Source organism: Leuciscus leuciscus, assembly GCF_965113295.1.
Source record: "Leuciscus leuciscus genome assembly, chromosome: 13".
NCBI classification, from domain to species: domain Eukaryota; kingdom Metazoa; phylum Chordata; class Actinopteri; order Cypriniformes; family Leuciscidae; genus Leuciscus; species Leuciscus leuciscus.
Window position 1 is genome coordinate 17,311,238 of NC_138737.1, and position 21,257 is coordinate 17,332,494.

Consider the following 21,257-nt stretch of genomic DNA (forward strand, 5'->3'; position numbering starts at 1 on the left):
CATTATTTATTTCTAAAGAAACATGACAATGTATAAAATGCTCCATTACCTTGTATCTTACGTTATGGCCCCGTAGAAGCAGTTTTTGTAAAAGTAGGCTAACGATTGCGTCATAACCACACGACTCTCTGTCGCACAGTAGAGAGATTACCGTATGGACGGGAGGAGAAGCTCGCGGTCAATCGGGGAGCCGTGGAGGCAAAATGACAAAATAATTAATCAGAATACCTAGCAAAAGTTTCTCCTACTCCTAGCTCATGGACAGCTCCTACTCACACTCTCCGTCTCTGCAAGATTCGGAAGGGAATGATTCAGATTTCTCATGCCACAGCCACTAGAAGACAGACGGGTTGCTCACGTCACATCTACGTCGTCAAGCTCTGTTTGAGTCTGCGCGTCAGGAACGGAAGTCCTAAGAAATCGCTGAAAAATGCAAAACTGCCTGTTCTGTGATAGCACTGAACACAAATCTGAAAAATGTCCAGACCACCCGGTGTCAGCACGCAAGGAAAAACTGAAGAAGCTTGGCAGGTGCTTTGTGTGTCTGGGGTCCAAACACATCGCCAGGTTTTGCAGGTCAAAGGGCATGTCATGTGCCACATGTGGAGGCAGGCATCATGCAGCCATTTGTGAGAAAAATGAGTCATCTCCACCTGCTGCGGCTGCCAACATTGACACTATTATTTCCTCAGTAATTCCCCAAGCAGAAAAATGACAAACCTGACATTGAGAACACTGTGCAGCTACAAACTGCCAAGGCATGGGTCGTAGGACCCACAAGCAGGAAGATGGTCCGTTGCTTGCTAGATGGAGGCAGTCAGGGGAGTTTTGTGCATGAGAATGTGGTGAAGGAGCTGCAGCTACCTGTTACTAGACAAGGGACACTTACTCTTCACACTTTTGGCTCCTCTGCTCCAACAACGGTGAGTCGCAACATAGTGAAGCTCAGCTTGGAGAATGTATGGGATAAACAGCAGGGAATTGAAATCGAGGCAGTTGTCACCCCCAAAGTGTGCACAGCGCTGATGAAAGTGCCTGGTGAACATATACAAAGGGAAATGAAAAGCAGAGGTCTTCAACTAGCAGACTGTGCTGGAGATGATAAACCTGAACTTTCTGTGCTAATTGGCTCTGATTATTACTGGCAGATAGTATCAGGCAGAGTAGAGAGACTGACAAGGAGCCTAGTGGCACTGGAGAGCACTTTCGGATGGGCAGTGCAAGGCCCAGTAGCAGTGTCCAGCATGACAGAGACAACCTGCATGCATATTCAGCTTAGCGAGGATGCACAGATTGATAAACAGCTGCATGCATTCTGGGAGCTTGAGTCCCTGGGCATCACAAGTGAGAAGTCTGAGAGCCCAGAGGATGTAGAAGCGTTGCAGCGGTTCGAGGAAACCTCCATTTTCAAGGATGGGCGTTACCAAGTGGAGTTGCCATGGCGACAACATCATCCTCCACTTCAAGACAATTACCGCATCGCAAAAAAGAGACTTGAGAGTTTGAAAAGGAAACTAAGCAAGGATGTCACACTCTACAGCAGATACAATGAAGTTGTGGAGGACTACTTAAAACAAGGAATGGCTGAGGATGTGCCAAGGGAGCATGCATCACCACAAGGCAGTCAGACATATTACTTACCTCATCACGCTGTATTGAGAGAGGATAAGGCGACAACGAAACTGCGGGTTGTGTTTGATGCGTCATCCCACGAAGATAGAAGTCCCTCACTAAATGACTGTCTCTTAACAGGTCCCAATCTGAATCCAGATCTGATGAGTATTTTGATCAAATTTAGACTGCATGAAATCGCATATATGGCAGATATCAAGAAAGCATTTTTGCAGATTTCACTCGCAGAAAGAGATCGGGACGCTGTAAGATTTCTGTGGTTCATAGGACCACCAACAGAGGAGAAGGATGTGGCGCTGCGCATGCTCAGAATGACGAGAGTGGTGTTTGGAGCTTCATCAAGCCCATTCTTACTCGCAGCCAGGAATTAGGAAGCATTTAAGACAGTATGAGTTAGAACACCCACAAGTGGTAGAAGTCCTCAGCTCCTCACTCTATGTCGATGATTTTATTTCAAGTGCAAGTGAGGTGACAGAGGCACATACAGTGACAACAACAGCCAGGAACATTATGTCTGCTGCAGGCATGGAGCTATGTAAATGGATGACAAACTCTCCTGAGCTCAAAGAAAAATGGCAGAAAAATGGCAAAGAAACCAGAATCACACGGGTCTGTGCTGAAGGTGCTGGGTATGGTGTGGAGACCGGCCACTGATGATTTTGTTTTCGACCTCAGGGGGCTGCTTGATATTCTGAAAGAAAGAGAAAACACAAAACGAAGTGTTCTACGGTCTTCTGCTCGCATTTTTGACCCTCTAGGATTCCTGACTCCCTTCACCATCAGGATTAAGTGCTTGTTCCAAGAGATGTGGGAGAGAGGGCTCAAGTGGGACGATGAGCTGCCACCTGATCTGACGAAGAAGTGGCAACAGTGGTGTTCGGAGCTCCCTCAACTGCATCAGGTCTCAATCCCACGATGGTACCAAACACACATGCCACAGCAGGACGGTCAAGAGTTAAAGCTACATGTGTTCTGTGACTCGAGTGAAAGGGCTTATAGTGCAGTTGCTTATCTTCAAGGGGAAACAAAGGATGGAGGAGTGACCATAAGTCTGGTTGCATCCAAGTCCAGAGTGGCGCCACTCAAAAGGATGACACTGCCACGCCTGGAGATAATGGGTGCTGTAATAGCAGCCAGGCTGGGGACCACCCTCATGAAAGCACTGCAGCTGGACAAGACACAACTCAGACTATGGACAGACTCAATGATAGTGCTGCATTGGATTTGTGGTTCTGCTCATAAGTGGAAACAGTTTGTAGCAAATAGAGTCACAGAAATCCAGTCTCTAACTGACCCACAGTCATGGTCTCACTGCAAAGGGAAAATGAATCCAGCTGACCTCCCCACCAGAGGCCTAACTGTGCAGGAGCTGAAGCAGAGCACATTGTGGTGGAATGGGCCTTGTGTTCTGATGTCACCTGATCAGTCAAAGAGCACTCAGGAAGATGTCCAGGAAGATGAGGTAAAGTCTGAACTCAGATCCAAATACCAGATTGCTGTACAGTTTGTTTAGCAAGACCAAGACTTCTTAAGCCCTGTTTTATGTCTGGAGCAGTACAGCAAACTAAAAACAGTGCTCCGGGTGACAGCCTGGATAAAGAGGTTCATCACCAACACCCGTTCAAGCACAAAAATCAGTGGTGAACTGACGGCAGAAGAGCTGAATGAAGCAGGAAAACACTGGATAAAGGTGATTCAGAACCAGAGTTTCGGCTCTGAAATTGATCTGCTGAAAGCAGGGAAATGTCCCAACACTGACTCCAGAATTCGAGAGCTAAAGCCATTTCTGGATGAAGATGATCTGCTCAGTGTGGGAGGAAGGCTCCAGCATGCTGATCTCTCTTACAGAGAAAAGCACCCATGGATTTTGCCCAGCAACCACCGATACACAGAAATGTTGGTGCAGTATGAACACGAGAAGATAATGCATGCGGGTGTATGAGACACTTTAGTGCAGACAAGAGAAAGATATTGGATTTTGAGGGCACGACAGGTAGTGAAGAAGGTTGTGTCCAGATGTGTACTCTGCAAGAAATTCAATGCAAAGGCTGGACAGCAGACTACCGCGCCACTGCCAAGAGACAGAATAACAGAGTCACCGCCATTTGAGACCACTGGTGTGGACTTCGCAGGGCCACTCTATGTGAAGACACAGAACGATATGACAAAAGCGTATATAAACGATAATTTCTACTTCACATTGAGTGAAGTTACGTTTCTTGCTTTTCCTCTCTGTGTTTGCCATGATTTCGCAATCGATGAATATTAACTTGTGGGCGTTTCACGGACTATTTATGGGCAACTATGGGCGTGACATGAAGCCGCAAAAGCTGCGCTACATTTAGAATTGATTGTGATTTATTAAGGGAAAACTGTGTAGGATGTGCGTGCGCACGGTTTTGTAAATCCGAATATTTCTGTGCGTACGCACGTACTATGTTTCATCCGTACGCCACTTCTGACGCAAATCCTACGCAAAGTTTTATAAATGAGGCCCTTGATTATTATTACCTTAAACTTCACACCTGCTCTTTTTGATCATGAGTCGAATTACTGGATTAACCATGCATTACTGCATGCCTTTTGTTACTTTGTTCTATTCTGAATGGTTGTGAATTAAAATTAGGCCCCATTGCTGTCAAAAAAAAATGTCACCTTGTGACAAGCCATCTTTGTTCCAGAGGTTCTTCTTGGGCATGAACAGGTTTTGTCTGTCTGGATAGTACCTATACATCAACGTGGGGTGTGCATTGATGTGTGGGGACAAAAGCCATTGAAATGGCTGCATTTTGTGATGAAAGATGGGAGAGACATCTGATTATTACTTATAACTGACCTCAATAACTTCCGCCCCATCTCGAACCTTCCATTCATCTCCAAACTTCTTGAAAAAACTGTTGCTGCTCAACTCCACACCCACCTTTCCTCCAATAACCTTTATGAACTTTTTCAATCTGGCTTTCGCTCTCTCCATAGTACCGAAACGGCCCTTCTCAAAATTACCAATGACCTCCTCCTTTCTGCTGACTCTGGTTCACTAACCATCCTCCTTCTGCTTGATCTCAGTGCAGCCTTTGACACCATCTCACACTCTATCCTTCTGGACAGACTTTCCTCCATTGGCATCACTGGTACTCCCCTCACCTGGTTCCGTTCCTACCTTTCCGACCGCTCCCAGTTTATTCAGCTAAAGTCCTTCATCTCTCATCCCTTCCCTGTCACTTCTGGTGTTCCGCAGGGTTCTGTTCTTGGCTCCATGCTTTTTCTGATCTATCTTCTCCCCCTTGGTCACATTTTCAGGAAACACAACATTCATTTTCATTGCTATGCGGATGACACCCAGCTCTACATCTCCAGTAAACCCAACAGCATACTCCCACCCTCCTCCCTAACCAACTGCCTTCATGAAATAAAGTCCTGGTTCACCTCAAACTTTCTCAAACTTAACAGCAATAAAACTGAACTTCTACTCACTGGCACCAAATCAACCTTAAGTAAAATAAACAATTTCGACGGCTCCTCCATTTCCCCCTCCCCTCAGGTAAAGACTCTGGGTGTCATCCTAAACAGCACCCTCAGTTTCAATGCACACATCAATAACATCACTCGTTCAGCCTTTTTCCACCTCAGAAATATCCACCGTCTTCGCCCTGCTCTCACTCCTCTCTCCACTGCCGTTCTTGTCCATAGCCTCGTCACTTCCCGAATTGATTACTGTATCTCTCTCCTGTTTGGTCTCCCTCAAAAAACCCTCCATAAACTCCAACTTGTTCAGAATTCTGCCGCACGCATCATCACTCACACACCCTCCATAAAGCAAATCACCCCAGTCCTCCAACAGCTCCACTGGCTCCCCATCTCACACCGTATCCACTACAAAATCCTGCTCCTCACTTTCAAAGCCATCCATAACCTCGCCCCTTCATACCTGACTGACCTCATTCATATTGCCACACCAGCCCGCTCTCTCCGCTCCTCCTCCTCTCTCAATCTCATTGTCCCGCCCGCCCGCCTCATCACTATGGGGAGTAGGGCCTTCAGTCGCTCTGCTCCCCAGCTCTGGAACACTCTCCCCCCTAACCTCCGCAACTCCGATTCTCTCAAACACTTCCAATCCACACTCAAAACTCATCTGTTTAGACAAGCATACTCACTGTGACTACTATTGCATTATCCTCCTGTACTGTTTTTTAACTGATGTATTTTAACATGTTTTATGCTAGTTTTTAACATAGTTTTTAGTTTGTTCTAATGTACTTTTTTGTAAGGCGACCTTGAGTGTCCAGAAAGGCGCCAAATAAATAAAATGTATTATTATTATTATTATTACCTTAAACTTAATACCTGCTCTCTTTGAATGCATTATTCACATGACTGTCTTTTGTTACTTTGTATGATACTTAATTACAGGTAATCTTTGTGGAAATGAAGATTTCACCTTGTGACAAGCCATGTTTGGTCCACAGGTTCTTCTTGGGCATCTGTAGGTTGTGACTGTCTGGATAGTACCCGTACATCAATGCAGGTTGAGCATTGGTGTGTGGCGATGGAGTTCTGATGCTGGGGAGGCCCGTCTGGTCCCTGGGTGCTGATGTTTGCTTAGGTAAATTAATAATTAAAGTATATAAACCAGTTGTGGAGACTGACGTTTTTCAATTCAATCCGCTGCTCTGGGTCAGTTTGCAGGCAAGAGCAAAGTAGTTTGCAGCATTCTGTGCAGAAAGATGGGAGAGATGTCTGATAATTACTTTAACTTGCTTTTAATTTTTGGTTCTCTTTTGTTTGATTTAGAATTACAAGTGTCCTTTACTGAATGAAGATCTCACCTTGTGACAAGCCATCTTTGGTCCAGATGTTATCATTGAGCTTCTCCAAGTCTTCTGACTCTGGAAATGTCCCGCACAGTAGTGTGAACAAGAGTATCCCGAGTGACCAAACTGTTGCTGGTTCCCCGTGATACTCGCCATTTGTATGGTACTCTGGGGGGCAGTACTCTGCTGTGCCTGGAAGAAAGACATTTTGTCCTGTTAACGGCCCCTAACTCATCACCAAAGTTTAAGACCCACCTTACAGCTTTGAGAGATAATACATACCACTAAAGGACGTGTATCCTTCGTTCTTAAGGATTTCGCCGCACCCAAAGTCAATCAGTTTGACTTCCAGTGTGTTCAGGTTAATCAGCAGGTTTTCCAGCTTTATGTCACGGTGCAGCACTCCACGTTGGCAGCATGTTTGAGCTGCGAGTGTTGCCTGCTGCATGATAACCGATGCTACGTCCTCTTCAATGGTGCCTCTGTGGCGGTCTAGAAATCTCAACAAGTCCTCAGAGGGTGCAGGCCGCTCTAGAACCATAATGTATTGTTCAGCCTGCTTTTCCCAGTCCAGAAGCTGGATGATGTGGGGAACTCTGGGGCCTTTGTTGGCAAGAATTAGCAGACCAATCTCCCGTGGAACGGGTTCAGCACACCCCTCCTAGAAGAAAGACAATGACAAAGGATGTAGACCAGTCCTAAACTACGGATAATAGCAGTTTGTATTTTGAAAACAATGACTGAGAGGAGAAACAGAGTACTTACAATGTCGAACCATTTTATACCCGTGTTGTCAGCAAATTTCAACGCCACCTGATCAACAAAACAAAAAAATACATTTGTGTTAGAATTATTTACAATTATTAAGTGTGCAGAGTTTATATAATTTCAGCCATTAACCTTGAACAGACATGTCTTACAATATAAACAGGTCTGAGAGGTCAAGTGCTCTAAATAGAGAACATAAGATACACTAAGGAAAATGAGAAAAGTGTAAGACAGACAGAGCAAGAACAATTTGCTAAAAATATATTTTAAGTAAAATAAGTGATACCTTAAGGCCATCTGTCAAGCGAATCCCCGCATAAACCTCTCCAAAGCCTCCCTCACCGATCTTCCTGACGATTTCATAGCTGCATGAATTGATGTCTGTTAAAGGAAAAATAGGAGTTGACATGAGTAAAGACAAATATTATATCAAAAGTTTGTCTGTATTATGGTATGTTGGAGTCATGACAGTCAACTTACCAATAATCTCATAATCCTCCAGTTGACGCTTATGTGATACAGTATCCTCTGTCAGACTGACTGATTCAGGGCGGATGTCGACTATACAGTCTGACGAGGCACAGACTAAAACTTGAGAGACATTGCCGTTACAGTCAACCACATCAAAGACTGGAGCTGATGTGGTACTGACTGGACCTTGAGAGACATCGACTTTACAGTCTGATATGGCATGGACTGGGACTTGGGGGACGTCCACACTGCAGTCAGCCACATCACGGGCCAGAACTTGAGGAACATTGGCTCTATAGTCAGCCACATCACGGAACAGAACTCGAGGAACATTGGCTCTATAGTCAGCCACATCACGGACTGGTACTCTATAGTCGGATGTACCAAAGACTGTGCCTTGGGGGATGTCAACACTCAAGTCAGTCGCAACACAGGCTGGAGTTTGGAGGGTGTTGTCATTAAAGTTGGAGATGACACTGCTCAAAATGTTGAGGAGGTCAGCACTCCATTCGGACAAATCTCCGACTAAATCCTGGAGGACGTCATCACTCCACTCGTCATTGACTTCAGCCTGACCAGGTTCCTCTGCAACGGGGAGGACTTCAGGCTCACTGGTGACATGCTGAGAAGTCTGATCTAAAGACGGAAATTATATCAACCAAAAGATGATATTAATGAAATACTATTAATAAATGATTGCATAACTATATATATTACTGAATACTCATATTACTGCATCTAAGCTTGTTGTAAATTATGAAGCGAGTTTTTGGGGGCATTCACAAAGGTCCAATTTGTGCATTTTGCTTTCTCAGTTGTTGGTCAGTGCACATGCAGGAATGCTCTGTTCTCTGTTAGTGTCACATTAAAAATAGTTTATCAATGTTTTAAAATTGTTAAATGTTTATGTGGTGTTTTTAATATGCTTTAAGACAAACCATGTGCAAATTCATAAGTCAGCACCATTGGCGAGTATTTTCTCCTTAAAACTGCAGTAAACCAAAGACAGTCTCAAACATACATTCAATAAAAATGTTGAGGTAATACATTTAAATGTCTGTATAAATGCATTTACACAACTGTCATTTAAGGTGTGTAGTGTGTATATATGTCAAGTATATTATGTTTCTGAATTCTGTAGAAAAATATAATCAATTAATAAATGTATAAATTTTTTTAAAAACCTGAACTTTCATGGTTTCCTCCAGAAAACTCAAACTAAAAACATTCCAATTGTTACAATAACATGGACATGTCTGGTCCTCTTTCTCACCTTGACTTGAGCTGGTTTTAATTTTTTCCTTCCTTTTGCCTTTCAGTTTTTTCCACCATTTCTCTTTTTTTGCACCTACATCCCTCCCTCCAACTGAATGTAGATGATATTCCACTCTATTACTGCTTGATTGTGATGGTGTAGAGTTGTGTAAATTGTACACACTGTCAGAAACATCTACACATTTAAAACAAGAACTGTGTAAACCCATTTTCAAATGCTAATTACTCAGCAAAACAATGCCAGTAGAAAACTTTCAGCAAACTAATGAATGTGCATCAAGGTGTTCGATTGTGACGTCATGCTCTATGACGCGTTTCAGTGTTGTCTGAGTGAGTGACGAGTTTCACATGTGGGCGCGGCTTCTGCGTAGACGCTGAACTCGTAGCATCGTGTTATTTGCTATTTTGTCTTAAAGGACAAGTTCGGTATTTTACACTTAAAGCCCTGTTTACAGATCGTATCTGATGAAATAGAACGGTTAAGATTAAAATGTGGACACATGCTGCTGTCCCGAGAATTTTAGGTTTATTTCGCTTATTACCCCCCTCGTTGAAGTCAGTACCTGATTGCCTAATCCTAACCCCACCCCTAATCCTAACCCCTCCCCCACAGCTAATCCTAAACCTACCAATACTAGGGGGGTAATAATTTGGCGGGGGTCGAAATTCGGCACAACACCGGCAACTGTATTATGATGAGAAACACACATTAGTGTCCAGCGTTCTGGCGCTTTCTTTTAATTACTTTGCCCTTTTTTTAACCTTTTAAAGTACAGGTAAGTATAACTCATTCAAAACAGGTCATGCATACATAATTCAACTCACAGCATTTAAATGTATGTCCATTGAGTCAGCTAATGTAATATATTTGACCATTTCTCTTCTATATTATACTTTTAAGCAACTTCAATAAACATCTGGATACAACTTTACATGTGTTTTGTCTTATACCATCACACTGTTTCCACTCAACACTTTCAAGTTTTGCTTTATCTATTTTATATATTAAAGTTCTGAACAAAGAGAAATCAGAATACATTCTATGAAACAAACAGAATAACTTCGATGGAATAACCAATCAATAATGATTAACAGTCTCACTTGATGTAGATATGTTTTTTTTACACTTACTAGTGTACATTTTTAAAGAAAAACATCATTTTGAATTTCACTTTTCCACATAAACAAAATGGTGTGACTAACTCAATATAGCACATAGGCCTACAGCTCAACCTGGAAAATCTATCAAGATTACACAGGAAATATAGTTGTTGTTGTATAATTGTTTCAATTCTCTTACTTGCACATCACATTTTCTACGAGCATCGTGAATTTGGACTGTTTACTCAGCTGGAGATTGCATCGACGGAATCACACATAAAATAATCATCTGAACACTCACAATCAGTTAAACTGAACAAACAGAGTCTAAAAGCATTTATGAATGTCTCAAGTATCACTACTGATCGATATTGATCCATACAAAACATTTTACAAACCTGTATAAAATGATGAGAAACACACATTAGTGTCTGCAGCGTTCTGGCGCTTTCTTTTAATTACTTTGCCCTTTGACCAGAACTTCATTTCTCATCGCTCTAGTGCAATGCGCCACCTACAGGCCTATTTCAGAATCAACTTAAATCTATATAACATTAGAATAACTTTTTTAGACTCTTGTAAATACTTAAACTGAAGAAAGAGAAAAAAAATAATAATTTTGGGGTACCTATTATAACTCAATACTCTTATCTTTCACTGTAATATTTTCAGTCCGTCACATCATTCACAGGTAAGAATGGTCTATAAGCATTGCCATCTTATTGTCTTAAAAATAGTACAGTGGTGGTTTTTTATGCTTAATGATGAAGCTTAAAATTATTGTAACTCCATATGTATTATTCAAGAGATTTTTTTATTTATTAGTAATGCCAAGGTAATTAATTTGACTCCAGATATACTGATTATCATTTTTATACCATTCTAGAACAGATTTTATCATAACAGCAAGTCAAGATGGGCATGTGAAATTCTGGAAGAAGAAGGAGGATGTGGAGTTTGTCAAGCACTTCCGCAGCCACTTGGGTTGGTGTCTGTTACTACACACCTTACATCTAGCATTGTGGTAGTGGGTTTCTCCTTCAGAAACTGTGTAAATAATCTGTCTGTGTTTGTCTCTGGTGCGTAGGTGTGATCGAGAGTATCTCCGTCAGTGCGGAGGGTGCGCTTTTCTGCTCTGTGGGTGATGATCAGATTCAGGCCATGAAAGTTTTTGATGTCGTCAACTTCGACATGATCAACATGCTCAAACTCGGGTAAACTCTTGTGTGTGTGTGTGTGTGTGTGTGTGTGTGTGTGTGTGTGTGTGTGTGTGTGTGTGTGAGAGAGAGAGAGAGAGAGAGAGAGAGAGAGAGAGAGAGAGAGAGAGAGAGAGAGAGAGAGAGAGAGAGAGAGAGAGAGAGAGAGAGAGAGAGAGAGAGAGATTTACACTCTGGTATTCCTCATTTAGTCAAGTCACCTTTATTTATATAGTAATTTATACAATTCAGATTGTTTCAAAGCAGCTTTATTTGTATCGATCATGAGAGTGCCCGGGATATATGACCATAGGAAATTCCCAAGGCTCAAAAATAGTTACTCCCTTCCGGGTTGCACAGCATGAATACATTTTGCAGACTAATGTTTAACTAATATTTTACTGCTGTTTTACTGCTTTGTTGCTATTTTTATACTGTTATTGTGTTTTTATTTTCACTTCCAGTAATCGTTATAAGCAGATGGGAGACATGATAGACAATGTAATCACTTTACAGGCAAACAAAGTATAGGCTACTCAAAAGTACGACTCGGTCATTTTAACTTGATTTGGAAATTTAGATTTATCCATTTGGCAGACAATTTTATCCAATTCTTATTTTAATTCATAATTAATCATTCTTATTTAAAATTTAAAATAAAGTGTTATATTTATGGTACATTTATGGTATTATGTTTTCCTGTTTGGTTTATATAATAAGGTGAATATGTTAACAAAAGGTATTATTATTTTTATTATTATTCATGTTATGATTGTAATCATTTATTAATGTTACAAGCAATGTGTGTAGCCTACTTCATATGAGAAAATCCTTTTTTTCTGCTGTTAGACAGGACATTGACTTAGGCTACTTTCATTAGTTGTGATCAAAAGAGTGTGCTTTAATTATATCGGCCTAAGCATGAAAAATATTAATATAAAAAAATAAATCCACACTCACAGGAACGTTTATTTCTACTCAGACAAACATTTTTGTTACTATGTTTCCAGATAGTGAGAATTTTAGAAAATCAAATTTATAATTTTATGTTTTATGTCTTTTTCATTTTACCCTGTAACACTGTCTAATGTCATTTATGAATTTCCAATTTAAGTAAAAAAAATATTGGTGATGTTTTGTATAAATTAATTGCAGTCTTGGATGAGCATCTCTTGTTTTGATGAATGTGATGTGTGTAATTAGGCACGAGCTTTATACACGTTATTCCACTAGATGGTGTTCTCTGAAAAGCAGCGAATCTAAACGGAATGTTTTTGTTGTTGTAGTTGTTTTTTTACTTACTGCTTTTCAGAGAACACCATCTAGTGGAATAACGTGTAAAGCTCGTGCGTGATAATTACACGTCACTTTTCGATACAAAACTATCAGTCACGTAATTTTTAACATTTATCATCCGTTGGTATTATTTGCCCTTTTACATTTCTTGCTTATGTTAAAAATAATAAATAGCCTACGGTCTACCTAGCTGTTGAAAAAAGTAATTAATAACCCAATATGGGATTTAGGCTAAAATGAACTTTGGTCTGTTGTAAATAAAATGTTAAAACGCAATACAAATTAGTGTAAATAATAGTAATTATTTTTATTTTTATTATCCTCATCATCATCATCATCATCATCAAAACGCCAATTTCAAGCAAGAGACTAAAAGTTGTTCATGAATTACGAATTGTTTTATTTATTTTTTACAAAGGGTGCAACATCCCTTTAAAAGTATGAACAATAGCCATTATCATGGTATCAATTATTTCTAGGCAGTTTTTGCTTTGCTTGATTTGGATGCTCTTCGTTTGGCTCTCTTGGGTCTTGTGGTCTTCTTGACCGCAGCTGTCTCGCTGGCCTTTTCAGGACTTCCTAAATTTCTTCTTCTCTTCTTAGGGGATTTCTTTGCCCCGGCAGGTTTCTTGGCCGTCTTTCTCTTTGCCCTCTTCGCCTTTGCCTTCTTTGGCTTTGTAGCAGCTTTCGAGCCGATCCTAAATGATCCAGATGCTCCAGTGCCTTTGGTCTGAATCAGGCGACCGCTGGCCACCAGTCGCCTAACTGCCAGCTTAATGCGCGAGTTGTTTCTTACCACATCATAACCACTGGCAGCCAGCGCTTTCTTCAGAGCGACCAGAGAGACACCACCGCGTTCCTCTGAAGATGACAAGACCTTGAGGATCAAATCAGACACACTGGGTCCTGACTTCTTGGCCTTGGACCTTCTTTTTGGCGTTTTAGTAGCAGATGCTGTGGCAGCTGACATGACTGACAGTTTATTTGAGCTGGAACATCAGCTGGAAGAAGATGTCTGATGAGAGTGAGTTTAAGGGCGGGAGCGTGCAAGTAAAATAGTCAACATGAGAACCGTGTAGACTCTAGTAGTTATGATTTCAGCGCCTTTTTATGAGCCGCAATAATTTGTGTTTTCAGACTAACAGAAAATGTATATTTTTTACTTTTAAAAATTATAGAAAGACTTGGATTGTCGATCAGAAAATCAAGAAAGTTCCACAAGGACATTTGACTTGTACATAGCATCCAAACAATAAAGTAATAATTAGTTTTTTATTCGCAAATGTGAAGAATCGATGTGCTGTGCCGTTTTAAGACTGAACAGCTTCTGGACTTTGTTTAATTACATTATTTAAAAACATTGTTTACTTATTTTGTGCCATTGTTCAGTGAGAGTGGACCATATGTAATATTTTCATGAATTAATAAAGCGAATATTTTGCAGAGTTTTTGAACAAATAATATATTTTCAGTCTACTAAAACACATTTTCTTTTTCTGTCAGTTTCAGTCAGTTATACATTATGGCCCTACAAAAACAATGACACATTGAATAAATGTATTTAATAATGCAATAACACTGATCAAATATTTTTATTCTTTTTTATTTTATTTAGTAGCCAACATCTGTCAGGTGGGATAGTTTGAGATCTAAGGCTATTAGATGTCATTCATTTGTCCATTGTCCATATTTGGCTGATGGCTTTATAGTGCTAAAATAAACTTTAGTTTAATTCATAAAAGCATTTCAATTCTTACAGTTTGATCTTCTAGAGTTATTACACCAGAAGGGTGTCTCCTAGACGCTGAAACCTTATCTTTGATGCCATGTCAGTTGTTAGATAAATGACCTAAAAGGACCTTTTTGGTTGTTTTGCTTGTTTCAAAGGTTTAATTTTCTGGCAGTTTTTAAAGGATTACTTATGCATAGATGATTTTGCTGCTTTTAAATCAAACATGCTGACTTTGTGAGCAAGTTGTGTTCTTCACAAACAATAGTTATATGATTTAGTTTACATCTTGATTTTATGTGTTTTTAGCATTTTAATTTAGAATTGAGCTAGATAAATTTTTATATCAATAATAATGATTTATTAATTTAAATACCTTTAATTCATCCTGCAGCCCCCTTAGAAGTTTTCTGTTTGAAAACCAGTGCTTTAGTGTAACCAGGCCCAGAAAGTAGCCTAATAATTTTTCTTATACCTTGAATAGCTACATGTATATGTATTTCATTGTTTAATAAAAAAAATAATAATAAAAAAAATAGTTTTCACAAATATTTACATTTAGCTGACGCTTTTATCCAAAGCAACTTACAATTGCTATATATGTCAGAGGTCGCACGCCTCTGGAGCAACTAGGGGTTAAGTGTCTTGCTCAGGGACACATTGGTGTCTCACAGTGGATTCGAACCCGGGTCTCTCACACCAAAGGCATGTGTCTTATCCATTGCGCCACCACCCCTTAAATATTAAATTAATAATTAATAGAAAATGATATAATACGTTTTTGGGGAGCCGCCCCTCACAACATATTAAGTCAAGTAATTTTACTGTTACTTTGATACAAATATTATCACATTGTGAGAAGTTTTGTGACCAACTAAAATGAAAACTTTTGCTAAAATTTAACAAAATCTTCATTAAGCCAATTTATTTTGTGTTGTTTGGCAAAGTTCGTGCCAGAGATTGTCTTATGTGCCTCTTACCATTGGAAAAACATCTCTTTACTAATATAACCTCGGTTCCCTGAGATAACAGGAACGAGTATTGCGTCGGTCTTTAGCTGACGCTATCTCTTTCCTCCGAGAATTCTGAAGCCTGACTGAATCACATATCTGCAACTGCACAAACCTATGGTGCTTTGTGGCTACCCGTCTATATAAGCAGGCTGAGAATGCCATTTTCTCACAATCTTTTGACTGAGGAGCGGCAAGCGCCTACTCAAGTGCAGCGCGGTATCACAGCCAGCTACGCAATGCTCGTTCTCGTTATCTCAGGAAACCGAGGTTACGTCAGTAACCAATATGTTCCCTTATTGATACAGGTCACTCGCATTGCGTCAATCTTTAGCTGATGCTATGAGGACGCAATCCAAAAGAGCCGTACTACAAGCGTAGAACGAAATACCGTCCTACGAGCCCCAGCCTAGGGCACTCAAGGTTAAGGGCCCAGAAAGGCAGCAAGGCTAATATTAGGGCAAGAGCATCCGCCCAAAAACACAAGGCTCAGGCCACAAGGCCGGAGTCCTCGACAAGCGCCCTAACGGTTAGACTTACAACGAGGCCGAGGACCGATTTAGACACACAGGACCCGTGCTTGGAGAGCAAGGACGTCCAAGTTATAAAATCTGCCGAAGGTGGATGGAGAGGATCAGTCGGCCGCCACACAAATGTCGCCAATGGATACTCCACTGGACCAGGTTCAGGAGGAGGCCATGCCCCTGGTGAATTGGGCTCTCACTCCAACGGGGCTCTGAAGGCCCACAGAAGCATAAGCTAACACAATTGCATCCACTATCCAGGGTGATAACCTCTGCTTTGTGGCCGGGTGCCCTTTAGTGCGGCCTCCGAAGCATACAAAAAGCTGCTCTGATTGCCAGAAGTGGCTAGAGCACTCGACATATACTCTGAGAGCCCGAATTGGGCAGAGTAAGTGCAACCCTTGCTCGTCCTCAGAAACAGGAAGAGCAGAAAGGGTAATAACCTGTGCACTAAATGGAGTAGGGAGCACCTTAGGCATGCAGCCATGTCTTGGTTTGAGGAATACTCTGCAGTCGTTTGGCCCAAATACAAGGCAGGACGCTCTCACCGAGAGCGACTGCAAGTCCCTCACTCGCTCGACCAACACTGAATCCAGAAAAAGGGTGGTCTAAAGCAAAAGGGGGCGCAGCTCGGCTGACAGAAGCTGCTCAAAGGGCAAGCCTCAGAGAGCCCTGAGGACCGTGGATAGGTCCCAAATCGGGAGAAAACGGGGGCAAGGTGGGTTCAGCCTTCTGGCCCCTTTCAAGAACCGTGTTACTAAATCGTTCCTTCCAACTGCCTGGCCAGCATGGCCTGAGAGCATGATTCGCAGCAATGGCAGCCATGTAGACATTGAGTGTGAAAGGGGTGCACCTCTTGTCCAGCAGCTCTTGAAGGAAGCATAACATCAGTGAAACGTCACAAGACGTCAAGACTTCATTCCAGACTGCGCACCAGTCAGAGAAGACAGACCACTTAAGGGCATAGAGACGTCTAGTAGACAGGGCTTTAGCCTCTGAGATAGTGCTCAAGACCCTTGCGGGAAGGCACGCAGGCTCCCGTCGAGGGGCCATACGTGGAGGCTCCACAACTCAGGTTGGGGGTGCCAAATCATTCCCTTCGCCTAGGAAAGGAGGTCCTTCCTCAGAGGAATTGGCCAGGGGGCTGCTGACAGCAATTGTATCATCTCGGGGAACCACAACTGGTTCCGCCAGAGGGGAGCCACCAAAAGGACTGAGCATCTGTCCTCCCTGACTTGCCTGATGACGTGAGGGAGCAGAGCGATCGGGGAAAGGTGTACAGGGGCACTCGTGGGCTAGAGCATCCCTGTCTTTTGAAAAAAAAAAGGGCAGTGAGAGTTTTCTTCTAAGGCAAAGAGGTTGATTTCTGCCCTCCTGAAGACACTCCAAATCATCTGAACCATCTGGGGGTGGAGCCTCCACTCTCCTGGAGACATACCACCCCGAGACAGCATGTCTGCCCCCAGTGATGGGAATAACGGCGTTATAAATAAACGGCGTTACTAACGGCGTTATTTTTTTCAGTAACGAGTAATCTAACTAATTACTGCTTCCTCCATTACAACGCCGTTACCGTTACTGTCAATAAAAATGCGGCTACTATAATTGAGCTCACTGAAGCGGTTTTCATCCGAGTAGGCTCTCTCTCAGCCATAGGAGCTGCAAAGTTTTTTCTCTGGTGTGTGAGAGTGTTTATGAGGCGCGGGACTCGACAAAAGCGAGGCGAATGCCGCGAGCGTGCTCGACAGTGCGCGAGAGAGACCGCGAGTGTGTCCGAGAACGCGCTCGACAGTGCGCGAGAGAGACCGAGTGTGTCCGAGAACGCGCTCGACAGTGCGCGAGAGAGACCGAATGTGTCCGAGCATAAATACTTTATTTATAAATAAATTACACATATCAGCATTTGAATAATCTCTGTAGCATATTGGTATCATATGCAATGTTTTAATTAGTTTATATAACATAAACTCCAAAATAACCTGTAGGGAACGTTCAAACATATTTGTTTGACGGTTGTGAGCACGTGCGGCAAACACGACTAGAATTTGGCTAAAATAACCTCTGATGATGACATTCTCTGTAGATTAGGAAAATAAACCCCCAAAAGATTATATTGTATTATTATTATTTATGTTGATACATTTTTCAGTATTATATTGAAAACACTTTTTGTTAAACTTACTATTGTGAGGAAGAAAATACTTCAAGTAGGCTATACAGAATGTCTACCAGTTGTTAAGGTGTGTGAGTTTTATCATTTTAATTATATGCACTAGTGTATGTGTATGTATATTTTAATTAGGCTACTATTTATTTATTTTTGGTACATTTCTTAAGAAGCATAATTTATTTTTAGACTTAATTGTTGGCCAGTTGTGGTCTGTGCAATAAATATTAAAAGTTCTAAACCATCTATTGTTTTATTGTTGCACTATAGTAATGATAATATTTTAATATTTAAGTTAATAGGTGTCTCTCACATTGTCCCACAGCAACATTAAAATAGTGTAGATTAGTGTACAATGTTTTATAATAATAAGATGTTCTATTTAGTGTCAATTTCATTCATTTAACATTTCATATTGGGGGTATCCAAGAAATTTCTTATATTTAAACTTTTTTTTTTTTTTTTAAGTAACGCAATAGTTACTTTCCCTGGTAATTAGTTACTTTTGTAATGATGTAATTCAGTTACTAACGCAGTTACTTTTTGTGAGAAGTAACTAGTAACTATAACTAATTACTTTTTTTAAGTAACTTGCCCAACACTGTCTGCCCCTTGGTTCAGTCTGCCTAACATGTGCACTGCCCTCAGCAAGCGCAGATTGTGCTGTGCCCATAAGAGGAGGTGTCTCACCAGCCTGTACATAGGCCACGGCCTGAGACCACCTTGGTGATTTAGATAGGCCACCACTGACATGTTGTCCAAGACATGGTGCCCCTTCAGGTCTGGCAGGAAGGTTTTGAGAGCTAGAAAAAACACCAGCCTTTCCAGGCAGTTGATGTGCCAATGCATCTCCGGGCCTGACCAGGAGCCGGACGTCGGCCCTCCTCCTGGAGACCATCCCCAAGTCTGCACCTGTCCAGTACAGATGAGGGTCCTTCTAAGGGGCCAGGGCCTTGACACAGCCATGGGTTACCTTGAGATAGAGGCATCCAAGACGCCAAGCATGGGATGAAACTCAGGCTTTGAGACAATATTGGAGGAGCATGTGGAGTAGGCCCAACGGAACCACAGAGGCAGCCGCCATTAGACTCAGAATCCTCTGAAAAGTCCTGAGGGGGAGTGAAACCCCGACTTGGAATTACACCACAAGCTGCTGAATCGTTAGAGAGCATTTTGGCGCGAGGTCCGCATTTGGTCCAAGTTGAGAACTGCTCCCAGGAAGGATATTTGCTGTCTGAGAGACAGTGAGCTCTTGGCTAAATTGATCCTGAACCCCAGGCATTCCAAATGGCCAAGTAGCAGGGACTTATGAGCATTCAACTTGTGCTCTGACTGGGCCAAAATGAGCCAGTCATCGAGGTAATTCAGAATGTGCACTCACTTCTGTCTCAGAGGGGAGAGAGATGTATCCATGCACATCATAAACGTGTGTGGCGCCAGGGACAGTCCGAAAGGAAGCACAGTATACTGGTAAGCCACCCCTTCGAACACGTATCTCAAGAACGATCTGTGTTGAGGGGCTATCTGGATATGAAAGTAAGCATCTTTTAGATCCACTGACAAAAAACAATCCCCTGGACAAACCTGCAAGAGGATTTGTTTCAATGTTAACATCTTGAACGGTCGCTTCATCAGATGTCTCAGATCGAGGATGGGCCTGAAGAAGTAGTGGCTGTAAAAGCCAGACTCCCAACAGAGGCACAGTGGCAAGGTGCGAGACTGTCTCTAGACAGTCCCCCTTTGCCAGTAAACTCTCTACTACGGACCGGAAGACGTGCAAATTGCTGCCCCGTACCGAAGTATGTACCACGCCCTTAAAGCAGGGAGGTCTGCTGACGAATTGATTGTGATTGTGTTCAGAACCCAGCTCGACACACCGGGGATGGCTTCCCAAACCTGAGCCAGGGTGACAAGGGAACCTAACCTTCTCCTATTCACTCCTGACAGATCACGACGGCTTCTGCGGCTCAGGGCCTAACGTCACCTTGGGGCGGGGACACTGGCGCTTAGGGATGGTGTTGAGCTTGGCGGCATGGGAGCGCTGTCGTTGCTCAGACTCCAACTTGGACTGAGGCTGAGTCGGCAGGCTTCTCTGGCGACTTGAGGCAGCTGCTGAGCTGGAAAGCTTAGGCTGGAAGTGGCGTATTGCCTGAGACGACTCCTGTGCAGTGAAGCATTCAGCGAATCCATTCACCGCAGGGCCAAAGAGATCGGTGAGGTGAGACTGGGGAGTCAAGGTAGGCAGCCTTTTCTGCTCTCTTTTGGGATCTGGGGATGCGGGATGTGAAGCGTTTCGGGCAGTTCACTTGTACCCGTCAGCTCAACCCTCTGGCTCCCCTGTATCTTCCTCAGTGGTTCCTGGGAGGAAGAGAATGGGAGAGCGCGAGGGGCCACTCTCTGACAAGAATGCGATCCACGAGCGGAGAGAGGTGAGACTCATGGGCTAGAGACTCAAGCGAGGCTTCTGCACGGGCTTTCCCCGACAAATATTTTTTTGGTCATTAGACTTCCACAGAAATTATAAATACAAAATGGGTTTATATATATATATATATATATATAAAAATAGCCTACCCTAACTTATATATCAGCCTATATATTAACCCTAACTTAATACTTAGGCCACCTGGCACCAATTTATACAAACTATGTCATCCAATCTGAACTTTCAAAGCTGATGGGTAATAAACAAGCTTGATAAACAAGTTAAAGCTAAGCCACATTGTGCCATTGACAAATCAGCGATGTTGCTGACCAACTCAAGGAGACATAACATGATTTCCAACAAGTTTAATAAATTAAAAATGTTGTTACTTTTCATACAAGAAAATGCTATATGGATGTAGTTTTTGTAGTATTTAAAGCAATATATATTTCCTTCGAACTTCATTGTTCAATGTGTTTAGCTGATGATGTGCATCTGTCCCAATTCAACAAAAAAATCCTGTGAAATGTAATGCCATCAGTCTGTCATTATCATACTATTATATTATGCTACTTTAAATAATTTGTCTTGAAATATTTACATTTAAACGGGTGTAGAAACATAAAAAAAAAAAAAAAACGTAAAGGCTGTACGTAAACAGATTTTATCAGTCAACCATCACGAATACTGTGCCACCTTCTCTGTATCTTCTCTGGTCACGTCACCTAGGTAACGCCTCACGCATTTCCGTCATGAACAGCTTCCCTGTGAACAAGACATTTGTAAGTTTTTTTTTTTTTTTTTTTTTTTTTTTTGGGATGTACGGTGTTTAGGACCTGGGGGTTTCCATGG

At 42.0% G+C, this 21,257-nt stretch overlaps 2 protein-coding genes across 2 annotated transcripts; both read right to left on the reverse strand.

Annotated features, from left to right (window-relative positions):
* Window positions 1-6,206: 6,206 nt before the first annotated feature.
* Window positions 6,207-11,267, reverse strand: LOC309512667 (uncharacterized protein). Its single transcript, XM_082188375.1, has 9 exons — window positions 10,697-11,267; window positions 10,457-10,602; window positions 8,956-9,132; window positions 7,692-8,318; window positions 7,498-7,592; window positions 7,209-7,256; window positions 6,726-7,104; window positions 6,459-6,635; window positions 6,207-6,344 (listed from the first exon to the last, which is right to left on the reverse strand). Exons 2-9 carry the CDS (start codon window positions 10,542-10,544, stop codon window positions 6,241-6,243), a joined length of 1,695 nt encoding a protein of 564 aa, XP_082044501.1. The 5' UTR covers window positions 10,545-10,602; window positions 10,697-11,267; the 3' UTR covers window positions 6,207-6,240.
* Window positions 11,268-12,926: 1,659 nt separating this feature from the next.
* On the reverse strand, window positions 12,927-13,586 carry LOC309512689 (histone H1.5). Its single transcript, XM_082188403.1, has one exon. It carries the CDS (start codon window positions 13,518-13,520, stop codon window positions 13,026-13,028), a length of 495 nt encoding a protein of 164 aa, XP_082044529.1. The 5' UTR covers window positions 13,521-13,586; the 3' UTR covers window positions 12,927-13,025.
* Window positions 13,587-21,257: the final 7,671 nt, after the last annotated feature.

Excerpts from the sequence above, each read along its gene's own strand:
- LOC309512667 (XM_082188375.1), bottom strand. The coding sequence starts at position 10,544 with ATGAAGTTCTGGTCAAAGGGCAAAGTAATTAAAAGAAAGCGCCAGAAC. Across the intron at positions 7,593-7,691 it reads GGAGGATTATGAGATTATTG|ACATCAATTCATGCAGCTAT; the intron begins GTAAGTTGACTG and ends TTCCTTTAACAG. Across the intron at positions 7,257-7,497 it reads GCTTGACAGATGGCCTTAAG|GTGGCGTTGAAATTTGCTGA; the intron begins GTATCACTTATT and ends TTTGTTGATCAG.
- LOC309512689 (XM_082188403.1), bottom strand. The coding sequence starts at position 13,520 with ATGTCAGCTGCCACAGCATCTGCTACTAAAACGCCAAAAAGAAGGTCC.